The sequence below is a fragment of the Mycteria americana genome (assembly GCF_035582795.1).
Source record: "Mycteria americana isolate JAX WOST 10 ecotype Jacksonville Zoo and Gardens chromosome Z unlocalized genomic scaffold, USCA_MyAme_1.0 Scaffold_18, whole genome shotgun sequence".
In the NCBI taxonomy this organism is placed as follows: domain Eukaryota; kingdom Metazoa; phylum Chordata; class Aves; order Ciconiiformes; family Ciconiidae; genus Mycteria; species Mycteria americana.
Window position 1 is genome coordinate 6153782 of NW_027445436.1, and position 26089 is coordinate 6179870.

The window sequence follows — 26089 nt, forward strand, 5'->3', positions numbered from 1 at the left end:
CGCTATTTCCGGGTGCTGGTGAGGCGGCTGCGGGGGGGTGGGGGGGATTAGAATGAGCTGGAGACAGAGTTGCTTGGGTTGAAAATAATAGCTATTTTTGGTCCTTTTCATGCTCTGGAAATTCTTCCACCTGGATATAAAGACAAGTGGATTGAGGGACTGCAGGTAAGGTAGACGGGCGGCAGCTAGTGGTAGCTGTGAGAGGCAGCTGGTTGTGTTGTGCTGGGGGGTGGTGTGCGCGCGCCTGAATCGCGGACCTGCGCCTGGGCGCGAGTTGGTAAATGTGAAGGGGATGGGGGTGTCGGCGGGTGGTTTATTGTTAATTTGGCTATTTAGCTGACGGTAGGGAGAGTAGGGTGCGTGTTTTCTGCGCGTGATCTGGGAGGTGAGTAACACAGAGGCGGATCAGGTAGGGAGTGGGGGTTGTATCTTACTCTCTGGTAGCCTCCCCTTGCATTCCCTCGGGTTGCTGTTTTCCTTGCAGTCTTCTGTAGTACTTTGTTCCTTCAGTTTGGAGTGTGTGGTGGTAGTTCAGCTGGGCTTGAATGAAACTTTTACCTGAGCAGTTGCATGGGAGGGGAGTGATGCTCTTGTAGACCGTCTTTCATAAGCATGTGTGTGCCTCTGGGGAAAAGGTGAAAGGACAGGTCACTGGGGAAAAAGCTCCTAGCTCCGAGGTTTATCTTTAGCAAACTTGTAGATTCTGACTTACAGGGGGAATGCAAGTTATGAACACACCTTTCATAGGCAGCTTTTTGGACATCAGCAACACCTAAGTGATAGTCAGAGGGTCAGACAAGTTTTGGCAATCTCTCCACAACATCCTGGGTCTGGGCCCCTGGCAAGCAGCAAACTTCTCTAGCTAACAGATCAGGTTGGCAGATGAGCGTGTCTGCCCCATAGCAGGGAGTTGCCCACTACATCACTCACTGCTTCCTCCAGGTGGTTGCCACACTAGTATGGCTTTGAGAGTGGTATAACATGCATAACCACCTAGCAATACATATACTGAAAAATACCTGGGTGCTATACAGTGAGAAGGTCTAGTGATTTCATTTTGACAGCATTGTATGAATGAGAGGCTTGCAACACTGAGATATCTCCATTCAGCCAATGCTGCTGAAGTCATGGTAATTAAGTAGGAATACTTCTTTAGATAATGGCGAATGCGATTTGTTAAAAAGTAACTGAAGGTTAGCATATAATTCCTAGAAAGCAGTAGATGCTTTAATTATATTTTTGATTGTATACTTATGTTGTTGTTCATGTTTCCTCTTGGTAGATTCAAAGTTTGGTGGGGTATTGTATTTTTTTTTTTTGCTGTATATGATTATCACGTTCAAACCATCAGTTGTCTTGCAAATCCAAAACCAAGAGAGAGTGAAGTATGCGATACCATTTAACACTTAAACAAAAGAGGAAAAAAACCACCCCAACCCCCAAACCAAAACAAACTAGTGAACTGAAACTGATATTTTGCCTCTGCTTCGGAACTTGCTGAAAAGTCTTACTCTGAGCAAGTCATGCTTATAAATAGAAGCGCAAAAAACCCAACCTGTAGAACTTGTTTGCTTTGCAGATGATGATAGTTGTATAAAATATAGTGCTGAATATGTTATATAGTTCTATTTAGTAATTATGCAAGGATGAAATGTAGATGTAACCCTGGATTTCTAGAGCTATACATGAAATTTGAATGTCCAAGTTGATCTAAAACATCTATGACTTGATTCTTCAGTTTCTCCACCTGTTTTTGAATATGCTGAGGTGAACAAGTAGTCTTTCTCCTCCAAAAATTAGTTTCATTATTTGGAATTCTTAAAGTTTGGGTTATGGGTGTGGTGTTTTTTTGTGACGCCTTAGGAAGAACTACTTTTTTTCTAGTTGTCATTATTGAATTGCTCATAATAGTTTATGTTGTGGAGGATATTTAATCAAATGGAGAAATGTTATCTATACTGTCAGCATACAAAAGCTGTGCAAATTATAGCTGGCTGTTATAAATATGTATTATCTCTGTCATGTTGACATGATTAGCCATGACTACTTCATTCATGCTAACAAGGTCAAGCTGGTAATCATGCTGCTGCTGTTTTTCTCTTTTGTAAACTGATAAATAACAAAGCAAAGGTAATGTGGACTGGTGTAAAAATGGAGGAAAAGTTACTATTTTTGAACTGAGGAAAAAAAGCCACTTAATTTTTCTCCCTATCCATTTAAAATTGTTCAGAAATAATTTAATTATTGGAACATACATTGACTTAAAGCTCTTATGTGACTGGTAAACCATGATTTGAAAAATATGTCTGGTGGTTCTTTTTTCTATTCCTCAGTATGTGTTAAAATGTCTAGAACTGTATAATAGATTGATGTAAAGATTGTATAACAAGCTTTTAATGTTCCGAATCATTGTCAGAAGATGAGTTTTTGAAATTACTTACATTCAAATGAGTTTGAGAAGATCAAAAGCAAATAATCGTGGTAAGTCTCAAATGAAATGCAGTATTATCTGTTTGAATCCATGTGGTCCGAACAGTAATGGAGTCTGACAATACGTTATAAAACAAAGCTTTATTGAGGCAGTAGGAAAGATGAGCAACAATGTGTCCATGCAGTGAGTCACCCAGTCATTGACAGCAAACACAGGCTCGTAAGCAATGCCATGGCTCCATTGGGCTGTTAGGGACATTTGGGGTCCAGGTCATCTGGCAGTAACAGTCAATCATGCAAATGCCTTTTGAATGCGGCTGAGAGTTGTGCTGCCCCTTGGCTCCACCAATGGTAGTGTGATTTAAGAGAATCGTACCATATATGAATAATGTGGGCTGCGTCCTGCCCACGCTGCTGATGTCGGTCAGGGGGCAGGGTGTCGGCAGTCTGTCTACACTGCCAATATTGTTAACAGGGCGGGGTGTCACTTCAATCCCTTGATTCTCTCAAATCATCACTTGATGCGGAGTTATAGGCTAGGATGTTATTTTGGTGGGTCATTAGCTATGTAATAGGCTAGGTGAGGTTGGTGTCCTGACACCTGCAGGGTATAAGTTACATAGTCAGAGGTCAAATGCTGGTGCATCACGAGATGGGTACCATAGAATTACCTCTATCAAGTATCAGTTGCATGGGTATCCAGGAGGTGATTGCTACGGCATCTTCCCAATTGCTACGAGAGAGGCTGCAAAAGAGATTACAATTCAGGGTCAGTATCCGCTTATATCTAGTGGCCCCCAACCTGGGTCAGGGAGTGGCTCAACCTCAACTGGGAAAATACTTTACAGCACAATCTACAACCCCATCCAGTGATATGAAACAAAACATAAACAATGACAATAAACAAGTTAATTACAAAAGGTATAGCCAAAATCTTTTGACAACTACCCTGAGATCTGGGAACCAAGAGGTAAGCTATGATCACAATTTGCCAATTCTCCAATGAGTATTTTTGGTTGTCACCTGATGCAAGGGCTTTAGTTGTGCCTGAATTTTCTTAAGGTCAGTCTCAATGCATTGATCTTGGTTGACATAGACACAGCAGGTAGTATTTACTAACGTGCAAATGCCACCTTGCGTGACCAGCAAGTAGTCTAAGGCTAGATGGTTTTGAATGGTAGTCTGTGATACTTGAGTGACTTCTTGCTGCAGCGCTTGGATGGTGTCAATTGTTATGTTTTCTATATTTTTCCAGGGTAGCAGAGAGATTGACAGTTGCTTTCTCCAGCTCGGAGACCCCTAGCTGAGAAAGGAGGACCCGGGCAAATTGGTGAAATCCAGGTCTTTGCTCTACCAAAGGGCTGATCTACGCTGATGTCGCAGGGCATCAGGGCAATTGTGGGTATGGGTCATGTCAAGGTTTTCTTCAACATGCATCCCAGGCAGTGTTTGTCTGAGTGTGCAGGTCCCCTCCCACCTCCGTGTGAGATTTTTTCATGGCATGATTGCTGCACAGCCAGTATAGGCTGGGGGCGCCTATTGTGCTAGGGTCACTGCAGCGAGTGGTGTCTTTCAGGCAATTGTCAATATTGGCATGGTAGGTTTGCATGGTGTAGGATGGACCCTGCCACATGGTTTGTAGCTGATCACAGGATGGATCATAGCCTGTAAAGTTCTGGAGGATGTAGAATTCTGATCTGCTCTTCACCGAGGTGGCAGTGAGTAGTCAGTGGTTGAGATTAGCCTGAATAGAGTAACATCTGACAAAAGTTTTAGGTGCATGGACCCACAATTCCACCAATACTAGCGTTCCTACCACAGGAACTCCTTGGTGGCCAGATGCAGGATGTTGTGTACAAATCCTACAATAAGTACCCTTTCTAACATTTGCCAGCACCTGAGATGTGTGAATTAACAAGTTAAAATCCCACCCAGCAAGGCCCTGGTGGACTGTCCCTAAGAACAGTATCCACAGCATATTCAAAATTGGTTCTTGCACAGAATAAACAACAGTAGTACAAGTAAAACGAATGCAATGTAGCAGGAGGATTTTTCCAGGTTGTGGTTTAACCCCTGTAGACAGCTAAGCGCTGCACAGCTGCTTGCTCACTCCCCCACCCAGCGGGATGGGGGAGAGAATTGGAAGGGTAAAAGTGAGAAAACTCATGGTTTGAGAGAAAGACAGCTTAATAGGTAAAGCAAAAGCTGTGCACGTAAGCAAAGCAAAACAAGGAATTCATTCACTACTTCCCATCGGCAGGCAGGTGTTCAGCCATCTCCAGGAAAGCAGGGCTCCATCATGTGTGACGGTTACTTGGGAAGACAAATGCCATAACTCTGAAGGTCAGCCCCCCACCCCCAGCCTACTTGCTGGTGGGGCAGTGTGAGAAGCAGGGTGAGATGCCTTGATGCTGTGCAAGCATTGCTCATCAGTAACTAAAACATCAGTGTGTTATCAACACTGTTTTCATTACAAATCCAGAACATAGCACTATACAAGCTACTAAGAAGAAAATTAACTCTATCCTAGCCAAAACCAGTACACAGATGGGTCCAGTAGCCAGGCTGAGTCGGCGGCTCTGGGCTCGTCATGGACATTATCACTTCCTGAAATACAAAATCGCTTCTAGGACAGCCTGAAGGGGTGGTCTGTGGATCGAACATTGAGATTTGGGCCCCGGTGTCCACAACAACGGTGACCGAGTGCCAGTCATTCATGACAACTTCTAATTGGAGCTAGGACATGTGGTAAGCAAAAAGGGTATGCCAGAAAACAGGGCTAGGAGGCAGATCTCCATCTGGCAGTGGACACCTGCCCACCAGTTGTCTGGCAGCACCTTGGGAGGGGGATGCTAAGGGGTTAACACTGGCGTGCCAGGAGGCACTGCAAGACTCTGGGTGGGGGGCCACCTGCCGATGGCCATTCAAAAGCTGTAACAAAACATTATTCAGCAATTTATTAATTTGTTGGGAGGGGTAAACCCAGTTTCCAGAAGGAGCTGCCTGAGGTGGTCCCTCTCTGTCTGGCTGGTGGAGGTGCCCTGTCCTCTGATCAGGTGAGGATTCCTCTGTATCTGACTGCTGGACACAGAAGCCATTGCCACGGCACCCACCCCTGCAGCCAGGGTGTGCAGAGCTCCTGCGCCCATGGTCCCCTTCACTGAGGTAAGTTAGAGCTGCCCCAGTGCACCAGAGACTCCCGAGCCACTCCACCCAGCCTTCCCCTGTAGGGTTGGGAAGGGGGTCAGGGTCTGGTCCGTGGCCAAAAATGTTCCTGTCCCAATTATCATCCTTATCGTCCTGGTAGATAGTGGCCCTAACTTGGGCCATTGTACTGGGACAATCTTTCCAGGCCTCAAGGGCCTGCTGAGCCAAGGAGGCTAACTTATGCTCATCCCTCTTGGCCCCTTCCTTAGCTTCTCCCACCTGTTTGAGGGCACCATGCAGCCCGGTAACTTCAGTCCAGGCAATGTTGAGGGCACAACTCAGGAGGCCGATTAAGGCTCCCTTGCCCTCTCCTTGTTTGCAATGACTAGCCTTACGCTACAGTTCAAATTCATCCCTCAGTAGCCTGGGGATCTGTTCAATTATCTTGGACCCACTCCTCCTCCCGTTGGGGGGAGCTCCAAACTTGCTCCTTTCCTGAAGTCTCCAGTAGTTGTCGGAAAGACTCTTATCCTGTTTGTGATGCCAGTAATGTGGTCCAAACACTAATGGAGTCTGACAACATGTTCTAAAACAAAGCTTTATTGAGTCAGTAGGAAAGATGAGCAACAACGCGCCCATACGGTGACTCGCCGATAGCAAACACAGGATCATAAGCGATGCCATGGCTCCAGTGGACTGCCAGGGACACTTGGTGTCCAGGTCATCTGGTAGCAACAGCCAACCGTGCAAATGCCTTTTGAATGCGGGTGAGAGTCGCACCGCCCCTTGGCTCCACCAATGGCAGAGTGATTTGAGAGAATCGTACCTTACATGGATAATGTGAGCGGCAACCTGCCTGTGCTGCTGCCGATGTCAGTCAGGGGGCAGGGTGTTGGCAGTCTGTCTACCCTGCTGATATTGGTAATGGGGCAGGGTGTTAATCCATTATGTGGATCTAGTTTGGATCTTAAAACCCGTGTTGAAAACTGATGTAGTCTCTGTGCAGGTGGCACAACTGACATTTGTTATAATAATCGAATTTTTTCTGGGAAAAGACACCCCCCACCCCCATATGGAGTTAAACTAAGTGTCTCTAGTTTCATCCAAGTGGTGTTTTAAAAGTGTAGGGAAAGGCATCTTCAGAATCAAAGAGGGTTGAGAGAGGAGTTGTTAAGATTCTTGAGCTTTCAGTAAACAATTAAGTTGAACTGTTACATTTAGAAATTAATGCTGTATTTGAGGCAGGCATCATGCTGAGATGTCTATGGTTGCTCTTTCCCTTTGGATGCTTACATGCAGACCTTTAGCTTCACACATCATTTGTGACTTCATTCATGAACAGAGGATTGTTCTGAGACAGGAAAAGCTGGCGATTGAGTTTTCTTTTTTTAAAGTTGGATCCCCTCCTGTGGGGAAGATGGCTAATAGCAAAGACTACCAGAATACTATGAACCCCAAAGGACAGTTTCCTGGGCTGATAATGTGGAAACTGTAAATTCAGATTAACGCTCATTGGTAGCAGCTTATGCTTTTATGCCCTTCTTTGGCTTTATTGCCAGTTCTGTGTGACAATCAATAGACAATACCCTGCTTTTTCTCCTTCTAAAATCAGTGTTACTACCCAACTGGATTTCTTCTTTTATATCCCTCTGTCCTATCAAACAAGATATCCTGCTCTTGTGAATAGCTAGTTTCTTGTATCCAGGTATGTTTTGCTGTCTTCCTAAATTCAAGAATGGAATCTAATGACTTCATTTCCAGTTTTCTATTGATGCCTAACAAACATTGTGCTTTCATATAACAGACTAGAAAAGCTTATGTCAGGTCTTTCTAGAGACTGACTCATATAAAGGTTATAGTACTGACTTTGAAGCTCAAGCGATAAAGGCATTGGCAAAGAATTAGCAAGCACCAGTGTTCAGCATCACAGTCTGTGAGACTGTTTCACATTCTAGTTATAACAGGAAACACCTTAACTGGCAAGGCACATCAAAATGCAGGAGTTGAAAGCAAGACATACGGTAAGAGACTGAAATATTCAAGTGTGATACTATGACTGAGGTGCATGATAGGGTTGGAGATAAGTGATCTAGAAGACAAAGAACATAAGTAGATGGGCATGCGCCCTGCCATCACAGATGGCTTTGGTTGCTTCAGACAGCCAAGTGTGTCCTTTTTTTAAAAAAAACAGCTTTTTATGAATACCCTCTCAACATGCTTTCTGTGGCTAGCAGACTGTATTGTTGTTTTTTACTAGCAAGTTGGTCTCACAGCAGGTTGGAGTATCTATTTGCAGTACTTTTCAGATGGTGATAAAACATTGGACACTTTCTGAGCCACATGGAAAACTCTTGTCCTTCATTGGAGGGTTGCTGCAACCAGGAGCAGCTTCAGCAGTGCAGTTTATCTCCTCTGATTCTTAGGCAAGTGGTAACTCATCCTCTCCAACACAGGAGAAAACTTGTAAATGTTGAACTATGCATAAAACCACACTAAGCAAACACTGCAAGTGTACTGTGCAAACTTGAATGTCAGGCACTAAAGCCACTAGCTGTTGCTTTGCTATGTTTCTCAGATGTGAAATAAAAGTCCTGTAATGCCTGTCACTTAGTATTGTAGGTGAAATGAAGGTGTCACATTCATGCACTGAGGTTTTGGTTGGATGGAGCAAATCAGTTAAATGGTGGTTAAAATTATTTCTAGAAGTTCTGGTTCATGTTCAGCCCGAGTACACCCTTAGAGCTGTTGATATATCTAGCTCCTTATTTTGAAGTGATGTAACTTATTGAAAATGCCAAAAAACCCCCAACAAACCCAAACCACAAACCTTAAGGTTCACTCTCCTCTCCCACCTGCTTGCTTATTAAAAAAAAAAAAAAAAAAAAAAATCCCCAAAACAATCGGAAGGATATTTTTAAATAGTGATTTTTAAAATCACTGATTAAATATCACAAGATTTTTAAATATCACTGACTATTATCTGGATTTAACCATCCACTTCAGACTTGATGGGAACTTTTTTTGAGCTGTGTTATTTCTAGCACAATCATTAAGCGCAGTAGAAGAGTATTCTAATATTTTTGTAAAATGTAACTTAAGCTAATAGGCCAAAAGTTAATATTGACATGTATCCAAGTATTGGCTATTTGCCAGGGATGTCTGTGGTGGGTTGACCTTGGCTGGCTGCAAGATTGACCACCAAGCTGTTCTATCACTCCGTCTCCATCAACAGGACGGGGAGAAAATACAATGAAAAGCTCGTGGGTTGAGATAAGGGCAGGGAGATGACTTACCAATTATCGTCACGGACAAAACAGACTTGACTTGGGGAAATTAATTTACTGTCAATTGTAACAGAGCAGGATAATGAGAACTAAGAACAACTCTAAAAACACCTTCCCCCCGCCCCTCCCTTCTTCCCAGGCTCAGATTCACTCCCGGCTCTTCTACCTCCTCCTCTCCCTGAGCAGCCCAGGGTGATGGGGAATGGGGGTTGCGGTCAGTTCATAACATTTTGTCTCTGGCTCCTTCTTCCTCTCACTCTCACATTGAGATTGGTTCCCTTTCAGAGGGGGAAGTTTCCACTGCCAGACATAATTATTCCAAACATACCAATAATGCATTTGCCCTGGGAACCGTTCATCCAATTCAAGCCGCAAAAAATGCAGCCTATCATAATCAAAACCGCCCACCTCAGGCCACCGTTGGTTTGCAATTCCAAGGGTGGTCAATGCGGGCCAGGTATCCTGACGCAGTTGCAGTGCCCTTTTCCTAGATAACCCCTGGGTTCCATCTGGTTTTGACCAATTGGTTAGCAATTCACCTAAAGGTGTCCCTTTCACTATACTGTGTCCAGTCCCCATTATTATTAACTCTCACCTCCTCACCGCAAAAAAATGATTCGTCCAACCGCTATCCCCTGCGCTCAAGTTCCCCGGGTGAACTCACCTTTTGCCATCAGTGGGTCGTTGACTCACAGGGGATCGTAGCAGCTGGTGGATTCAAGCGAGTCTGCGAAGTCCCTTCTGGGGTGCCAAAACTGTTGCGGGATTCTTTATTGGCGACCGAGGAAGGAGATGCAGACACCCTTAAGTATAGAATTCCAAAGGGAAATTCTTTACCGCAATGCGCATGCGGTGCCCCAGCCTAGTTCTGAGGGACCCTAATCATAAGTAACACACAGGTTATATAGAAGATACAGGTGGGCTATCTCCCAATTACAGTCCTAAGCTTATCTATAGTTGGCCGATCCTTTGCGTGGCTGTGTGATCAGAGACAGTGGTCTGGGCTGTTTTTCATCCTTTGTCTGCTACGTGCTCAGAACCGGTTTCCACGAGTTTGTTATCAGGCAAGGTTGTCGTAACCAGCTGAGCTTTCGTGCTTCAGTGTCTTCCCTCCTTGAGTTCTTGGAAAGCTCGCTGAAACTAGGGTAAGGTTCATCCTATTAAGTGACCTAAGTTTGTACTTTTCTTCACAGTGGGCCCATTGCTCAGTGGGGCAGGGGACCTAGTGATCAAGGACATCATAAAAGTCAAGTTACTCAATGCTTTTTTTGCTTCAGTTTTTACTGGTAAGGTCTGCTCTCAGGTCCCTGAACCAGCTAGCACGCTTTGGGGGAGTGAAACAGTAGCACAGTACAGGAAGAAAGAGTTAGGGAGCACTTAAGCCAATTGGACATATACAAGTCCATGGGACCAGATGGGATGCAAGCGTGCTGAAGGAGCTGGCCAATGTCATTGGGAGGCCGCTGTCTATCATCTTTGAAAGGTTATGGCAATTGGGGGAGGTTCCTGATGGCTGGAACAGGGCAAACATCACTCCCATTTTCAAGAAGGACAAGAAGGAGGATCCAGGGAACTACAGGTTGGTCAGCCTTACCCTCTTTTTCCCAGGAAGATTATGGAGCAAATCCTCTTAGAAGCCATTTCTAAAGAGATGAAAGACAAGAAGGTGATTTGGAGCAGCCAACACGGCTTTAGCAAGGGCAAATCATGCCTGACCAATCTCATTGCTTTCTGTAATGAGGTGACTGGCGCTGTGGAAGAGTGGAAGGCAGTGGATGTTGTATACCTTGACTTTAGCAAGGCCTTTGACACAGTCTCCTATAGTCTTTTATCTCCAAATTGTTGGGATATGGGCTTGATAAGTGGATGATAAGATGGATGGAAAATTAGCTGGACTGCTGAGCTCAAGGAGTTGTGATCAGTGGTACAAAGTCCAGCTGGGGGCCAGTAACTAGTGGGGTCTCTCAGGGATCAGTACTGGGATCAATACTGGTATTTAATGTCTTCATTAATGATCTGGACGATGGGATGGAGTGCACTGTCAGCAAGTTTGTGGATGACACCAAATTGGGGGGGGGGGGGGGGGGTGTCAGTATGCTGGAGGTCAGGGCTGCCACTCAGAGGGACCTGGACAGGCTGGAGAAATGGGATGACCGGAACCTCATGAAGCTCAACACAAGCAGATCCGAAGTCCTGCATTCCTGGAATGAAATAACCCTATGCAACAATACAAGCCAGAGGCCAACTGTCTGGGAAGCAGCTCCACAGAAAAGGATCTGGGGGTCCCGGTGGACAACAAGTTGACGATGTGTGCAAGCACATGACGATGTGTGCAAGCAGTGTGCCCTTGCAGCAAAGATGACCAACTGCATCTTGAGCTGTATTAGCAAAAGTGCAGCCAGCAGGCCCAGGGAAGTGACCCTTCCCCTTTATTCGGCACTTGTGAGACTGCATCTGCAGTACTGTGTCCAGTTTTGGGTTCCCCAGTACAAGAAAGATAGCGACACACTGGAACAAGTCTAGCGGAGGGCCACCAAGCTGGTTGGGGGCTGGAGAACATGACATCCAAGGAGAGGCTGAGAGAACTGGGCCTGTTCAGCCTGGAGAAGAGGGAGAGATAAGGACAGGGAGATTACTTGCCAATTACCATCACGGGCAAAACAGACTCGACTTGGGGAAATTAATTTAATTTACTGTCAATTAATTGTAACAGAGCAGGATAATGAGAAATAAGAACAAATCTAAAAACACCTTCCCCCCACCCCTCCCTTCTTCCCAGGCTCAGCTTCACTCCCGACTCTTCTACACCCTCCCCCCCCCAAGGGGCACAGCGTGATGGGGAATGGGGGTTGTGGTCAGTTCATAACGTTTCATCTCTGCGGCTCCTTCCTCCTCATGCTCTTCCCCTGCTCCAGCGTGGGGTCCCTCCCACGGGATACAGTCCTTCACGAACTTCTCCAATGGGGGTCCTTCCCACGGGCTGCAGTTCTTCAAGAACTGCTCCAGCATGGGTCCTTTCCATGGGGTGCAGTCCTTCAGGAGCAGACTGCTCCAGCGTGGATCCCCCATGGGGTCACAGGTCCTGCCAGAAAACCTGCTCCTGCGTGGGCTCCTCTCCACGGGGCCGCAGTTCCTGCTAGGAGCCTGCTCCTGCGTGGGCTCTCCACAGGCTGCAGCTTCCTTCAGGGCATATCCACCTGCTCCAGCGTGGGGTCCTCCACGGGCTGCAGGGTGGATATCTGCTCCATCGTGGACCTCCATGGGCTGCAGGGGGACAACCTGCCTCACCATGGTCTTCACCACGGGCTGCAAGGGAATCTCTGCTCTGGCGCCTGGAGCACCTCCTCCTCCTCCTCCTCCTCCTCCTCCTCCTCCTCCTCCTCCTCCTCCTCCTCCTCCTTCTTCCCTGACCTTGGTGTCTGCAGGGTTGTTTCTCTCACATTTTCTCACTCCTCTCTCCCCCAGCTGCTGTTGCACAGCGTATTTTACCCTGATATGTATCCTTCCACGAGCACAGCTCACTAAGCATGAGAAGTATCATGACACCCACAAAGCCCTTCTGGAGCGAGGCCGTACCCAGGCGGCTCTGTGATTAGCTGAGGAAAGGGGAGACGGGGTGGGGCTTACTCCTCCCAGCTGCTCTTTCTCTTGGTCACGTGTAGTTGACGCGAGTTGGGTTTCTGTGCTGCACTTCCTACGTCATCGAGAATGTGAGGTGGTGGATGCAGCGTCCAGTTTGGTCAGCGGCAGTGGCGACTTTTATCTCCAAATTGCGTTTTCAGGTGGCATGGAAGACGCAACAGGTGAGTCACTGGGGAGAGGGTGTGCTGCTGCTCGCATCTCTCTCCACTGCGGCGGGGCCACCCTGTGCGGCCTCTCTCCCTTGTCCCTCATTCCTGTCTCATAAGGATTCCCGACGGTGGTGAAGGTCGCGCCGGGCTAGACCGCTGCTGCCTCTGGAGCATGAGCGTCCTAGACTGTCACGGCAGCGCGGAGGGGGGCGGGGAGCACCCGGAAGCGGCAGGGGGGTGGTGGTGTACGGTAGCCGGGCTGCATCAATTCGTCCCCGCGCTCCAGACTGGGAGTGGCGTCTTGGGACACGCTCCTCAGTGGGAACCGCAGGAGAGATGTTCCGCCATGATGCGGAGTAGGCGACGACTGGACAGGAGTAGGGAGAATAACAACAGCACGCGGCAGTCTTCTGCAAGCCGCCTGGAATCCTAGCTGCTGATCCCTTGGTCGCTTTCTCTCATGCACGCAGGCAGTGAGCTCTGCAGTACCTGCTGCCGAGGAGCTGGTGGCAGTCTACACAGCAGAGCTTGAAAGCCTGATCCTGCTCAGGACACAAACACGCTCAGGTTGCTTCTCTAAATCCTCGCATTGTTCCTGATGCAGGCACCGGGAAAAGGCTAAACAAGAGAATGCAATGGCTGCCTTCCACACTCAACACTGTGTTTAGGTGTCTTTTCTTTTGGCAGTTCCACTTCTTTACAGAGAATCTCTTCTCAGGCTAGAAGAAAAAAAAAAAAAAGAGAACCATTCAGGTTGGAAGGGACTTCTGGAGGTCTCTAGTCCAACCTCCTGCTTAAAGCAGGGTCAACACTGAATTCAGACCAGCTTGCTCAGGGTTTTCTCTAGTCAGGGCTTGAAAACCTCCAAGACTGGAGACTGCACAACTTCTCAGGGCCCCTGTTCCACTGCTTGACTGTCCTCATGGTGAAAAACAGTTTTCTTATAGCCAACGTGAACCTTGCTTGTTTCAATTTGTGCCCATTGTGACATCTTCCCACTATGCAACACTGTGAAGAGCCTGGCTCTGTCTTCTTGATAGCCTCCCTCATAGGTACTGGGGGGCTGCTATTAGGTGCCCCTGCAGCCTTCCTTCCTCCAGGCTGAACAAACACCGTTCCCTCAGCCTCTCCTCATAGTGCAAGTACTCCAGCCCCCTGACATCTTGGTGGCCCTCTGCTGAATTTGATCCACTTTATCAATTACTTTCTTGTATTGGGGTGCCCAAAATTTGACACAGCATTCTAGATGCTATCTAATGAGCACCAAGTAAAGGAGGATAATCACTTCCCTCAGTCTACTAGCTATGCTCCTGGTAATATAGCCCAGGATACTGCTAACCACCTTTGCTAACAGGGCACAGTTCTGGCTCATATTCAGCTTGCTGTTTTCCAAGATTCTCGGGTCCTTTTCAGCAGAGCTGCTCCCCAGCCAGTCCCCAGATGGTACTCATGCCAGGGGTTCTTCTTCCCTAGGTGCAGGACTTGGCATTTGTCCTTGTTGAATTAAATTACGTTCCTGTCAGCCCATTCCTCCAACCTGTCTAGGTCTCTCTGAATGGCAGCCCTGCCCTTGAGTGTATTTACTTCATCCTCCCAACTCCTGCAAACTTGACAAGAGCAAGATGCATCACCTCCTCCAGGTGTTTGATAAAGATTTTAAACAGGACAGGTCCCAGGATAGACCCCTGTAGTACCCCACTTGTCACAGGCACCCCGGTAGAGTACAGCCCATTAACCACCACTCTCTGAGCTCAGTCACCCAACTAGTTTTTAAACCCATCTAGTTGTCCACCCATCCAGACTATAATATCCCAACTTGGATACAAGAATATTGTGGGATACAGTATTGAAAGTCCTGCTAAAGTCGAGGTAAATGACATCCAGTGCTCTCCCTTCATCCACAAATCCTGCCATTTTATCACAGAAGGCAATTAGGTTGGTCAGGCATGATAGCCCCTTGGTAAATGCATGCTGGCTGTTCCCAATCACCTTCTCCTTCATGTGCCCAAAAACATGTTCCAAGAGGACTTTCTCTATGATTTTCCCAGGAACTGAAGTTCCCTGGGTTGAACTTTTGACTTTTTTTTTTTTTTTTTTTTTTAAGATGAATGCAACATTTGTCCTTCTCTAGTCATCAGGGAATTCCCCTGATCTTCATGACTTTTCAAAGCTGATAAGAGAACGGCCTCACTATGAAACCAGCCAGTTCTCTCAGCACCCTTGGATGCAGCCCATCTAGTCCCATGGATTTGTACAGATTAAGTTCTCTGAAATAATCCCCAATTCAATCCTCATCCACTGTTGGTAGTTTTCCTTGAACCCTGTCTCTAAGCACAGAGGCCTGGGAGACTGTTGGTGCAGATAGAGGCCAAGAAGGCATCGAGTACCTCAGCCTCATCTATGTCCGCTGTCACTAGATCACCCATCCCATTCAGCAATAGGCCCACCGTCTCCTTGTTCAGTCTTTTACTATTAAAGTGGTAGTAGAAGCTCTTGTTGCCCTTGATCTGTGATCTGTAGAGTTCCTCAAGTTGCTTAAAGAAGGCTTTGTTTGCTTCCTCACCCTGTCTGTAACAAACTCCTGCCACAATATCACCCTTATTGGCCTCTGCTTTGATCTTGTTTGGTTCCTGTTAGTTGTAAGGGTAATCTTCGGAAATTGAGACCAATGTAAGCAAAGATATAGCTGTATCTGGGATGGAATCACTTATTGGAAAATAAAAACAAACTGGGTAACCAAATTAATTTCCTTTATGATATTTAACTTCTGATTAAATCATATAATGAAGAAGGCAGTCAGATATCATAAACCTGTCAGCTCATGGTAACTATTAGTTGTATGGGGAGCTATCTGTGGAGAAACAGGTTAAAGACTATTACATAATATTGCTATTTATTTTCCCCCAGATGGATATGCAGAGTTACTGGGGAGGGGGGGGGAGTTCACTTCAAATTTTAGTGTCTTTTGTTAAGTAGTTCAAATAGCTTTTTCTTTTTTTCTTTTTTTTAATTTTTATTTCAGTTGTACCATGTTTTAGTTCAAAGTAAACAGTAACTAAGCAACCATTTTGGCACTAGCAAGCCACTCATCCACTTCTGCTTTTACATGGCCCAACTTTTTGTTTTAACACCAAAATAATTATAATGATTCTTCAGTGTGTTGACTACTTGTGCAAAATACTATAGTGCAACTAATAGGTCTTACTTGACAGGCCTTCACCAGTATCTGTGAGAAGTATTAAGGGTTCCTCTATTATAATGAGCTACCAAGACTGAAGAATTTCTTACTTACATGCATAGCTACGTCTTGAAAAGTGTCAGACTTAGAGGTTAATGCAGATAGTTAGGAACCATCTGTAGTCAAGTTTTGAAAAATATTGTATTGTTCCTGTTTTAAGTTGGTTGATACTGATTAAGAATTACCAACTCGAGCCAGCAGGCAGTAATTAGACACTATCCTAGTGATAAGTTATCAAACCTGAAAAATAAACAAAACCCATAAAACCTTCTACTTTAACTGTCATGCTTGTGCTTGGCATTAGGATGGGGATAAAAACTAAATAGATAGGGCCAGTGTTTCCCATATTTGGTGGTACAGGAGTACCGGTTTGCAGTACTATTCTGGTTAACTAATTGAATAACCTGTGACCTGAAAGCCATTGGGCCTTTTTAAGTGGTACACACTCTACAGTGCTCAGTAGTTCAATCAAGATGGGAAACATCCTGATCTCTTGTTAGGGAACTGCTTAATCTGGCAGCACCATAGAGGCAAGTCTGCCACAGCTCCATATCCCCAGATCCAACCAGTAGCAAGGCTGAGAATGTATTCCCAGTAGGCATACAAATACATATATAATACACATATACGCATGGCCAGCAACACAGAACAACACAGACAGAAACACTCAGCACTCAGACAAACAGCAACAATGGCCTCATCCTGTTCCCCTCTCTGGCTGATCAGGATGAAGGTCCATTAGTGGGAAATATATACGTATATACAATGTAGATCCATCCAGTAACTGGATTTAGACACTCAGTCTATCCAGTAGCTGGCCCCTGGATCTCCTGGTCTCCCCAGTTGCTGGCACCTGGGCATACGAGCCCCCAAGGCCCATAGCCTCACTCCAGTTGCCAGTACAGACCTTCTTTCACATACACACACTGTGATCCCCCAGTAGCTGGGCTTAGACACTCGATCTACCCAGTAGCTGGCCCCTGGATCCCCCCAGTCTCCCCAGGTGTCTCCCACAGAAACACACACACACACACACACACGTACGTAAATGAGTCTCTTATTCTACCCCCAGACCCCACGGTCTCTTTGGCAGTTGGCTTGGACCCCCTGGTCCCTCCGGTAGCCAATTCCTCCAGGTGCCTCACCCTTAGAGACACATGCATACCTGGCTCCCAAGCCACGACCTTCTCCAATGTAGGTCCTTCCCACGGGCTGCAGTTCTTCAAGAACTGCTCCAGCATGGGTCCTTTCCACGGGGTGCAGTCCTTCAGGAGCAGACTGCTCCAGCGTGGATCCCCCATGGGGTCACAGGTCCTTCCAGAAAACCTGCTCCTGCGTGGGCTCCTCTCCACGGGGCCGCAGTTCCTGCTAGGAGCCTGCTCCTGCGTGGGCTCTCCACGGGCTGCAGCTTCCTTCAGGGCATATCCACCTGCTCCAGCGTGGGGTCCTCCACGGGCTGCAGGGTGGATATCTGCTCCACCGTAGACCTCCATGGGCTGCAGGGGGACAACCTGCCTCACCATGGTCTTCACCACGGGCTGCAGGGGAATCTTTGCTCTGGCGCCTGGAGCACCTCCTCCCCCTCCTTCTTCCCTGACCTTGGTGTCTGCAGGGTTGTTTCTCTCACATTTTCTCACTCCTCTCCCCCAGCTGCTGTTGCGCAGGAGTTTTTTTACCCTTTCTTAAATATGTTATCACAGAGGCACTACCAAAGTCGCTGATTGGCTCAGCTTTGGCCATCAGCGGGTCCATCTTGGAGCCAGCTGAAACTGGCTCTATCCAACATGGGGGCAGCTTCTGGCATCTTCTCGCAGAAGCTACCCCTGTAGCCCCCCGCTACCAAAACCTTCCACATAAATCCAATACAAGGTTATATGTCTATCTGGAGTTCTGTATGCAAATTATGTTTGTAGTTCATGGCTGCACACATATGAAAATAATCACTCTAAAAGTTCCTATGCAGAAGGCAGATATTTGAATGAAGGTTTTTGTTGTGTAACAGATGGCAATTGGCTCCTTGTATACTCCTGAAGATGAAGCTAGACCAATTCAGACTAGAGTTAAAGCTCACGTTTTTCAATATGAGGAACAATTTATCAAAGACTGTATTGGCTTCTTAACAAGTAGAAATTTTTACATCAGGATTGGATGGTTTACTGAAGAGGTGTTTTAATTTGAACAGGAATTAACAGGAACCACATTGCATTATTCAGCTCGCAGTAGAGCATCCTGTGACACGTTCAGTGTGGTGTTAGCTATTATACTATGTTAACTCCATAACAGATTCTGGTTTGGGGGTTCTTTTGTTTGTTTTTGTGCTCCTTCACAGGGTTGCCAGCATGAGTATAATATCAATATGGTAGTGGGAAATTAAGGTAAGTTTTTGGTCATCTGTCTCTTAGCCATCATCTTTTTTTTTTTTTAAACTGTTCTCACTGTGATGTAAGCCAAACTTCATCCATTTTTAGCATTATAGCTTCTTGTGCTTTATTTTATAGAATCATGGATTTTCCAGGACACTTCGAGCAAGTCTTTCAGCAGCTAAACTACCAGAGGCTTCATGGCCAACTTTGTGACTGTGTCATCGTGGTGGGAAACAGACATTTCAAAGCCCATCGCTCTGTTCTGGCAGCGTGTAGCACACACTTCCGAGCTCTCTTTACTGTAGCAGAGGGTGATCAAACTATGAACATGATTCAGCTGGACAGTGAAGTGGTGACAGCAGAAGCTTTTGCTGCCCTGATTGATATGATGTACACTTCTACACTAATGCTTGGGGAGAGCAATGTAATGGATGTCTTGCTGGCTGCTTCTCACCTACATTTGAACTCTGTTGTTAAAGCATGTAAACACTACCTTACTACCAGGACACTACCAATGTCTCCACCTAGTGATAGAGTTCAGGAGCAAAATGCACGCATCCAAAGATCTTTCATGCTTCAGCAGCTTGGGCTGAGCATTGTGAGCTCTGCATTAAATTCCACCCAGAGCACAGAGGAACAACTAAATACCATGAGCTCATCGATGAGAAGTAACATAGAACAACGTACTACCTTTCCTATCCGGCGTCTCCACAAGCGTAAACAGTCTTCTGATGATCGGGCCAGACAGCGAATCAGACCTACCGTAGATCAGTCCATTTCAGATGTTACTCCAGAGAGTGGGCAGTCAGTAGTTCATTCACGAGAAGATTTTTTTTCACCAGATTCACTGAAGAATGTGGACAATTCTAAGGCTGATGCTGTTATTGATAAACAAGAGGATAATACTATTATGTTTGATCAGTCTTTTGGTGCTCAAGAAGATGCTCAAGTGCCCAGCCAGTCAGACAACAGTGGAGGAAACATTTCACAGATATCCATCTCATCTCAGGTAATACAAGTGGAAACCAGTTTTGATCAGGAAGCTACTTCTGAAAAAAACAACTTCCCGTGCAAAAATCCAGAGGTCAGTCTAAATGAAAAAGAACACATGGGGGTGATGGTTAAATCTGAGCCTTTGAGTTCCCCAGAGCCTCAAGATGAAGTGAGCGATGTCACTTCTCAAGCAGAAGGCAGTGAGTCTGTTGAAGTGGAAGGAGGAGTGGTTAGCGCAGAGAAGATAGAACTGAGTCCTGAAAGCAGTGATCGTAGCTTTTCTGACCCACAGTCTAGTACTGATAGGGTGGGAGACATCCATATTATGGAAGTGTCAAATAACCTGGAACACAAGTCCACTTTCAGTATCTCAAATTTTCTGAATAAAAGCAGAGGTGGTAACTTTGGTGCAAGTCAAAATAGCAATGATAACATTCCGAATACAACAAGGGACTGCAGAATGGATGGTGATGCCTCTTACCTATTGAGTCCAGAGTCTGGGCCTGCTAGTAGTCATTCCTCTGTTACAGTTTGTCATGTAGAGAATCCATTCAGTGAGTCTGCAGACTCTCATTTTGTTAGACCAATGCAGGATGCAGTGGCTCTTCCATGTGTACAGACTTCTGGGTACAGGGCTGCAGAGCAATTTGGTATGGATATTCCAAGGTCAGGCTTGGGCCTGCACTCTTCATCAAGGACAGTGATGGGATCTGTAAGAGGTGGAGCTAGTAGCTTTCCTGGCTATCGTCGCATAGCCCCCAAAATGCCTGTTGTGACCTCTGTCAGGAGCTCCCAGCTACAAGATAACACTTCCAGTTCCCAGCTGTTAATCAATGGGACCGCTTTTGAAAATGGACATCCTTCACAACCTGGTCCACCACAGTTGACAAGGGCATCTGCAGATGTTCTTTCAAAATGTAAGAAAGCCTTATCTGAACATAATGTTTTGGTTGTTGAAGGTGCTCGTAAATATGCCTGTAAGATCTGCTGCAAGACTTTTTTGACCCTAACAGACTGTAAGAAGCACATTCGTGTGCATACAGGAGAAAAGCCTTATGCCTGTTTAAAGTGTGGCAAACGGTTCAGCCAGTCCAGCCATCTATATAAACATTCCAAAACAACCTGTCTGAGGTGGCAGAGCAGCAATCTACCTAGCACTTTGCTTTAATCTCCCCCACTCCCTAGCCCCATGGGAATGCTAATACAAACTTTTAAGACTGGAGTATTTCAGAACACTAATGTTCTTTTGTTCAAGGCTGAAGGTTAAGAAGCTGCCCTTGTAGATTAGTGAATGCTTGCATGTGATTGTGCTGCATTCACAAAAGTCTTGGTTCTGTAAATTGGTGATAATGCCATATTTACCTCACAGGGGTGTTGTGAGACTTAAACAACTGTTAATGAACTGCTTTGAGATCTTCAGAAGGAGGCACTGTAGACAGGTTAAGAGTTATTGTTAAATACATGCAGGTCTTGGGCTCACAGGGATGTAATCCCTAAAACCAACTAGTTCCATTGTAGGGCAGGCAGGTGGGGGTTGAGTGAGAATGTAGTTAACTCCTAATTCTGTTGGAGTAGCATGTTTCAAGAATGTAAAACTGAAGGGCAAATAATTGGGGGGGGGATTTTGTAAAATTCTGAAAACATTTAAATAAATGACCCATAACATAAGTTGGTAAGTTGTGTATGAACAGTAATGCAAAGAGATCTTTACAGTAACTAATACAGATTGCATATTCTTAAAAGAAAACCAACCTTGGATGCACCCGTCTTCCATAAAATGCTTTAAAATGTTAATTATGAAAGTAGTTTTAGGGTTCTGAATGCATTTTTGGCTATTTTGCAGTAAAGGACAGTGTGTAATGAAGGTACTTAAAGTAAGTCCATGACAAGTAACTTCTGGACTGTTAGATGTATATATAAATACTTTGAATACAGCAAGATCTGGTTGTTTCACCATTTTTTCTGTAAAAACTTGTATTGAGTAATAAGTGAAATACTGTTTCTTGTTTGTGCTATTCTTAGCAATATTTTAACCAACTTGTATTTCATATGTTTAAATTTCATAGACGTGGAAGCCTGAAACGAGCTTGTCTATATCTAACTTTGTTTTTTTTAAAATGAGAGATGATTTGTGGTGTCTCTGTTTACTGGGTTAAGGTAGTTTCTTATTCCAGATGCAGATAGTCAATCTGATTCACATTATTGTGTAAGCATATTATCGTTGCCTCATTTTATCTTCAGGCTTTAATTTCTTCCTCCATATACTTACTGTCCTTCCTAACTATAGATTGTTCCTCAGATCAATGTCAGGAATGAGCCTCACTTGCCATATTTATGGATGTCTCTGTATAAAATGTAGCTATCAACACCAAACCTTCAGTTTAGAGTAGTATCATAAATGTACTTTTTCAAGTAAGTAAAAATCTAGCATTAATTTCATTTAAAATATAGCATTATACACTTTGTAAAGCAGAAGTTCAGTGATCTTTATTCTTCAGGTGAATTGCATAGATTGTGTTTTAATTTCCTCTTCTTAGAAACCACTGTAACTAATAATATTTGCAGGAGTTTTTTTAGTTTTGTTTTTTTGTTACAGATGCCCATGAACTAACTACTGCCTTTCAATATATTAGGTTTCTAAATAAATTTTGGAGTACTTATACTGATAAATGTTACTCTGCTATATGAGAGCTGGGTCAGTGCTTCAGCATGTCAGTTCTACCTAGAACAGACAGATATTTAACATTTTCTATATCTAAGTCACACAGCAGTTGCCGCTTTTAATATAAAAACGTACTTGCGAACTTCCCCTCTTTGTTCTGTATAGCAAATATATCCTGTGTGATGTTATTGACCAATTTTGAGGAACTTGTGCTATCTGATAGACAGGTTAGTCTTCTGAATGATCTTGGATTTATATTTAGGTAAACTGAAAAGAAAATCCTAATTCACAGTGCTGTAACTAATTTTAACTGGATGAACAATCCAAAGTATTGAAGCACCGAAACAAAATGTGCATTGTCAGACCAAAGGAAATATGGAACTCTCTCTACATGTGTCTTTATATGAAACAGTACTTCACTAAAAAAGAAATACAGCTTCATCTCCTCTAACCACACTTCTCCATGTTGGAAAAACTGCCTAATGTCTGTCAATACTTTATTTGCAGCTTTAGCATCCAAGATAAATAAGAATGTGGAACTATGGTGAATGGCATGATTAAATCCTTTAGTATGTTAAAAGCTCACTAGAGGTTTTATTTAATGGTCACATTTCTGGATCTTTATTTTTAAAGCATTAAAGAAATTTGTCATACTTACAGAAAGCAGTAGGAAAGAGCACATTTTGTTTGATAATCATATTGATATCAGGGTCTAATGACATTGAGCCTCACTCAGTCTCACTGGATCAACAATAAGATACAGTATTTTCTACTTAATTATCTTGCTCGTGTATTGCCTTATTAGTGACATCCTGCCTATTTTTTCCATCTTCCTTGCCTTTCTAGTGTTTCTTTTGAAATTAGTTTTATCTGTATTTTCTATCAGCTTTCATATGCTACATTGCACCTGAAACCCTACCATGTTTAACTGTACTTTTTGACTAGCCAGAGGTTGTAAGGGAGGACTTAGTTTTAAAAAAAAAAAAATTTTTTTTTTTTTTTGCAAGTAGCAATTTTTAATTTTCGTCATTCATTGATTCTAGTGCTCCTGGAGGGGCATACTGAAACCCCAGGAACTTGTGTCTGACTGCTCTTGCTTTCTTGGTCTTTCACTATCATAGATTCACAGAACATTTGGGTTGGAAGGGACCTCAGGAGGTCTCTAGTCCAACATCCTGCTCAAAACAGGGTCAGCTATGAGGTCAGACCAGGTTGCTCAGGCTTTGTGCAGTCAGGGCTTGAAAACCTCCAAGAACAGAACTCCCACAACCTCTCTTGGCCCCTGTTCCACTGCTTGACTGTCCTCATAGTGAAAAAGTTTTTCCTCATATCCAGTCTGAACTTCTCTTGTTTCAACTTTATGCCTGTTGTTTCTCATCCTCCCACTATGCACCACTGTGAAGGGCCTGGCTCCATCTTCTTGTTGATCTCCTTGTATGTATTGGAAGGCTGCTACTAGGTCCCCCAAAGCCTTTTTTTCTCCAAGCTGAACAAGCCCATTTCTCTCAGCCTCTCCTTATGGGGCATTTGCTCTAGCTCCCTGCACTTCTTGGTGGCTGTACTGGGTCTGGCTGGGATGGAGTTAACTTTCTTCATAGCAGCCCATATGGTGTTGTGCTTTGCATTTGTGGCTGAAACAGTATTGATAACACGCTAATGTTTTGGCTATTGCTGAACAAGTGCTTGCAGGGTGGATGTTTGGCTGCTGGCCAGGGTCAACCCACCCCAGTGGCCTTCCACTGAATTTGCTCCATTTTGTTGATCTCTTTCTTATATTGGGGGCCCAAAACTGGACGCAATATTCTAGATGTGGTCTAATGAGTGCCAAGTAAAGGGAGATGATCACTTCCCTGGATCTGTTGGCTATGTTCCTGTTAATACAGCCCAGGATGCTGTTAGCTGCCTTTGCTGCCTGGGCATGCTGCTGGCTCATGTTCAGCTTGCTTTCTACCACAGTCCCCAGCCCTTTACAGCAGAGCTGCTTCCCAGCCAGTCTGTCCCCAGCCTGTATAGTTGCAAGGGATTTTTTTCCCTCCTGGGGGCAGAGTTTAGCATTTGTCCTTGTTGAGTTTTATAAGTTTCTTCCTTTTGGCCCATTCCTCCAGACTGTCTTGGCCTCTCTTGAATGGCAGCCCTGCCCTAGCATATCAACTGATGCCCTAATTTGGTGTCATTTATAAACTTGATGAGAGTGCACTCTATCACCTCCTCCAGGTCATCGAAGAAGATGTTAAACAGGAAAGTTCCCAGGATATACCCTTGCAGTACCTGACTTGTAACCAGCCTCCAGGTAAAGTAAGACCCATTAACCACTACCCTCTGTGCCCAACCATCCAACCAGTTTTTTACTCATCTAGTTGTCTACCCATCCAGAGTGTAATTTCCCAACTTGGATACAAGAATATTGTGGGAGACAGTATTGAAAGCCTTGCTGGAGTCAAGCTAAATGACATCCAGTGCTCTCCCCTTGTCCACAAATCCAGCCGTTTTATCATAGAAGACAATCAGGTTGATCAGGTGTGATTTACTCTTGGTAAATCCATGCTGACTGTTCTTAATCACTGTAGTGATCCTGACCAGGAGACCATTGTACATTGAGGAATTAGTGATCCACATAAACAGTTAACCTGAGGAGGCCAGGCCTGTGCTGTGCTGCACATACAGTGTGGCCTTCAGGCCTGTGTTTGTGCTGCACAACTTCCTTGGCTGCAGGATAAACTCAGCCAGCTCATTGTAACAGAGCGCCCACTTGGTACCAGCAGTTATGCCAGCTGTGTGGTCTTGCCTTTATCTAACAGTGCAGCAAGAAGTTCTCATGTGAACATCCTTTGTGAATAGAGTTGTTTTCTTGTAAGGAAATTATATAATACCTCAAATGACCAAAAAGGAGGAACCTCTCTCTCCACGGACAGAATCTGCACAGCACGCCATGGGAAAATCCATCTGTGGTCTGTCTGATGCTGCACAAATGCAGGGTTCCCAGCATCTGAAGGGACGTAAGATTTACTCGCTATCTATATTCCTCTTCTTATTCTGTCTTATTAAAACAGCTATTTTATTAAGCCATTTCTTGTTGGGCCTTTCTTATTGAGATCCAGAAATAATCCTCCACTGTCTTGCTCACTCACTTTTCTCCACACACACCCCCCCATCCCCCCCAGTGCAGAACAGTCACCTTTTTCTCCTTCATGTGCCCAGAAACATGTTCTAAGAAGAGTCAGTTCATGATTTTCCCAGGGACTAAAGTTAGACTGACTGGCCTGTAATTCCCTGGATCATCTTTTTGGCCTTTTTTGAAGATGGATGCAACATTTGTCCTTTTTCAGTCATCAAGGATCTCCACAACCTTTCCAAGATGATAGAGAGCAGCCTCCCAGTGACATCAGCCAGCTCTCTCAGCACCCTTGGATGCATCCCATCTGGTCCCATGGACTTGTATGGGTTGAGATTTCTCAAGAGGTTCCTGATTTGACCCTCATCCACTACTGGTAGAGTTCTTCTCCTTGAACCCTGTCTCTACGTACAGAGTCCTGGAAAACCTCATTGATGAAGACCAAGACAAAGAAGGCAGTGAGTACCTCAGCCTTGTCTGTGTCTGCTATCACTAAATTACCTACCCCATTCATCAACAGATGCTCATTTTCCTTGCTCGGCCTTTTACTATTAATGTATCAATAGAAGCTGATCTTGTTGCCCCTGAATCCATTGCAGGTGTCAACTCTATGAAGTATTATTTCAGAAAGATATCACCGTGTAAATAACCTATACTGCAAAATAAATACTGCATCTCCAAGCCTGATAATTGTCACAAAGCTATCACTGTTGGGTTTTTTTGTTTGGAAGACTTACTTTCTGAGCATTACAGTGAGATCTCACGTGAAGATGTCAGTATATTTAGTATTACGAAATACATCCAAAAATAAATACTACGTTTTTGTGCTCTTATGTCTGATTTGATTTACTTGCTTACATTGTCCTGGTTTTTTTGTTGATAGCTTGCAGTGGATTATTGACCAAACAAGTTCTGGTTGTGTGTTCAGTAAGCAGGTTTGCATGTGTTATGCAATCACTTGTCAGTGGAAATTAATCTTGTTCAACTGTGAACACACAATTGTGTTTTGTTTTGTTTTTTTTTTAAAACAAATTAAACAAAGTACACAGTACTGCTCATGCAAGTCTCC

The 26089-nt window shown here is 44.7% G+C and overlaps 1 protein-coding gene and 1 long non-coding RNA gene across 7 annotated transcripts; one reads left to right on the forward strand and one right to left on the reverse strand.

The window, feature by feature from the left end:
- Positions 1-47: 47 nt before the first annotated feature.
- LOC142402966 (zinc finger and BTB domain-containing protein 5-like) lies at positions 48-26089 on the forward strand. 6 transcript variants are annotated; one of them, XR_012773538.1, is made up of 4 exons: positions 48-165; positions 18389-20163; positions 24123-24198; positions 24764-26083. XR_012773538.1 is itself a non-coding variant. In XM_075488984.1 (3 exons), the coding sequence occupies exons 1-3, from the start codon at positions 110-112 to the stop codon at positions 24140-24142; spliced, it is 1851 nt and encodes a 616-aa protein (XP_075345099.1). In that variant the 5' UTR covers positions 48-109; the 3' UTR covers positions 24143-26084. The 6 variants fall into 6 exon arrangements, 5 of the variants coding, with proteins under 5 accessions (XP_075345099.1, XP_075345094.1, XP_075345097.1 ...); XM_075488984.1 differs by having other exon boundaries at positions 24123-26084; XM_075488979.1 differs by having other exon boundaries at positions 18389-26089.
- Positions 270-6298, reverse strand: LOC142402978 (uncharacterized). The gene is made up of 3 exons (XR_012773540.1): positions 6229-6298; positions 3102-3175; positions 270-624 (listed from the first exon to the last, which is right to left on the reverse strand). It is a non-coding gene; the product is annotated as an uncharacterized LOC142402978 (long non-coding RNA).

Excerpts from the sequence above, each read along its gene's own strand:
- LOC142402966 (XM_075488979.1), top strand. The coding sequence starts at position 110 with ATGCTCTGGAAATTCTTCCACCTGGATATAAAGACAAGTGGATTGAGG. Across the intron at positions 166-18,388 it reads AGTGGATTGAGGGACTGCAG|AATCATGGATTTTCCAGGAC; the intron begins GTAAGGTAGACG and ends TTTATTTTATAG.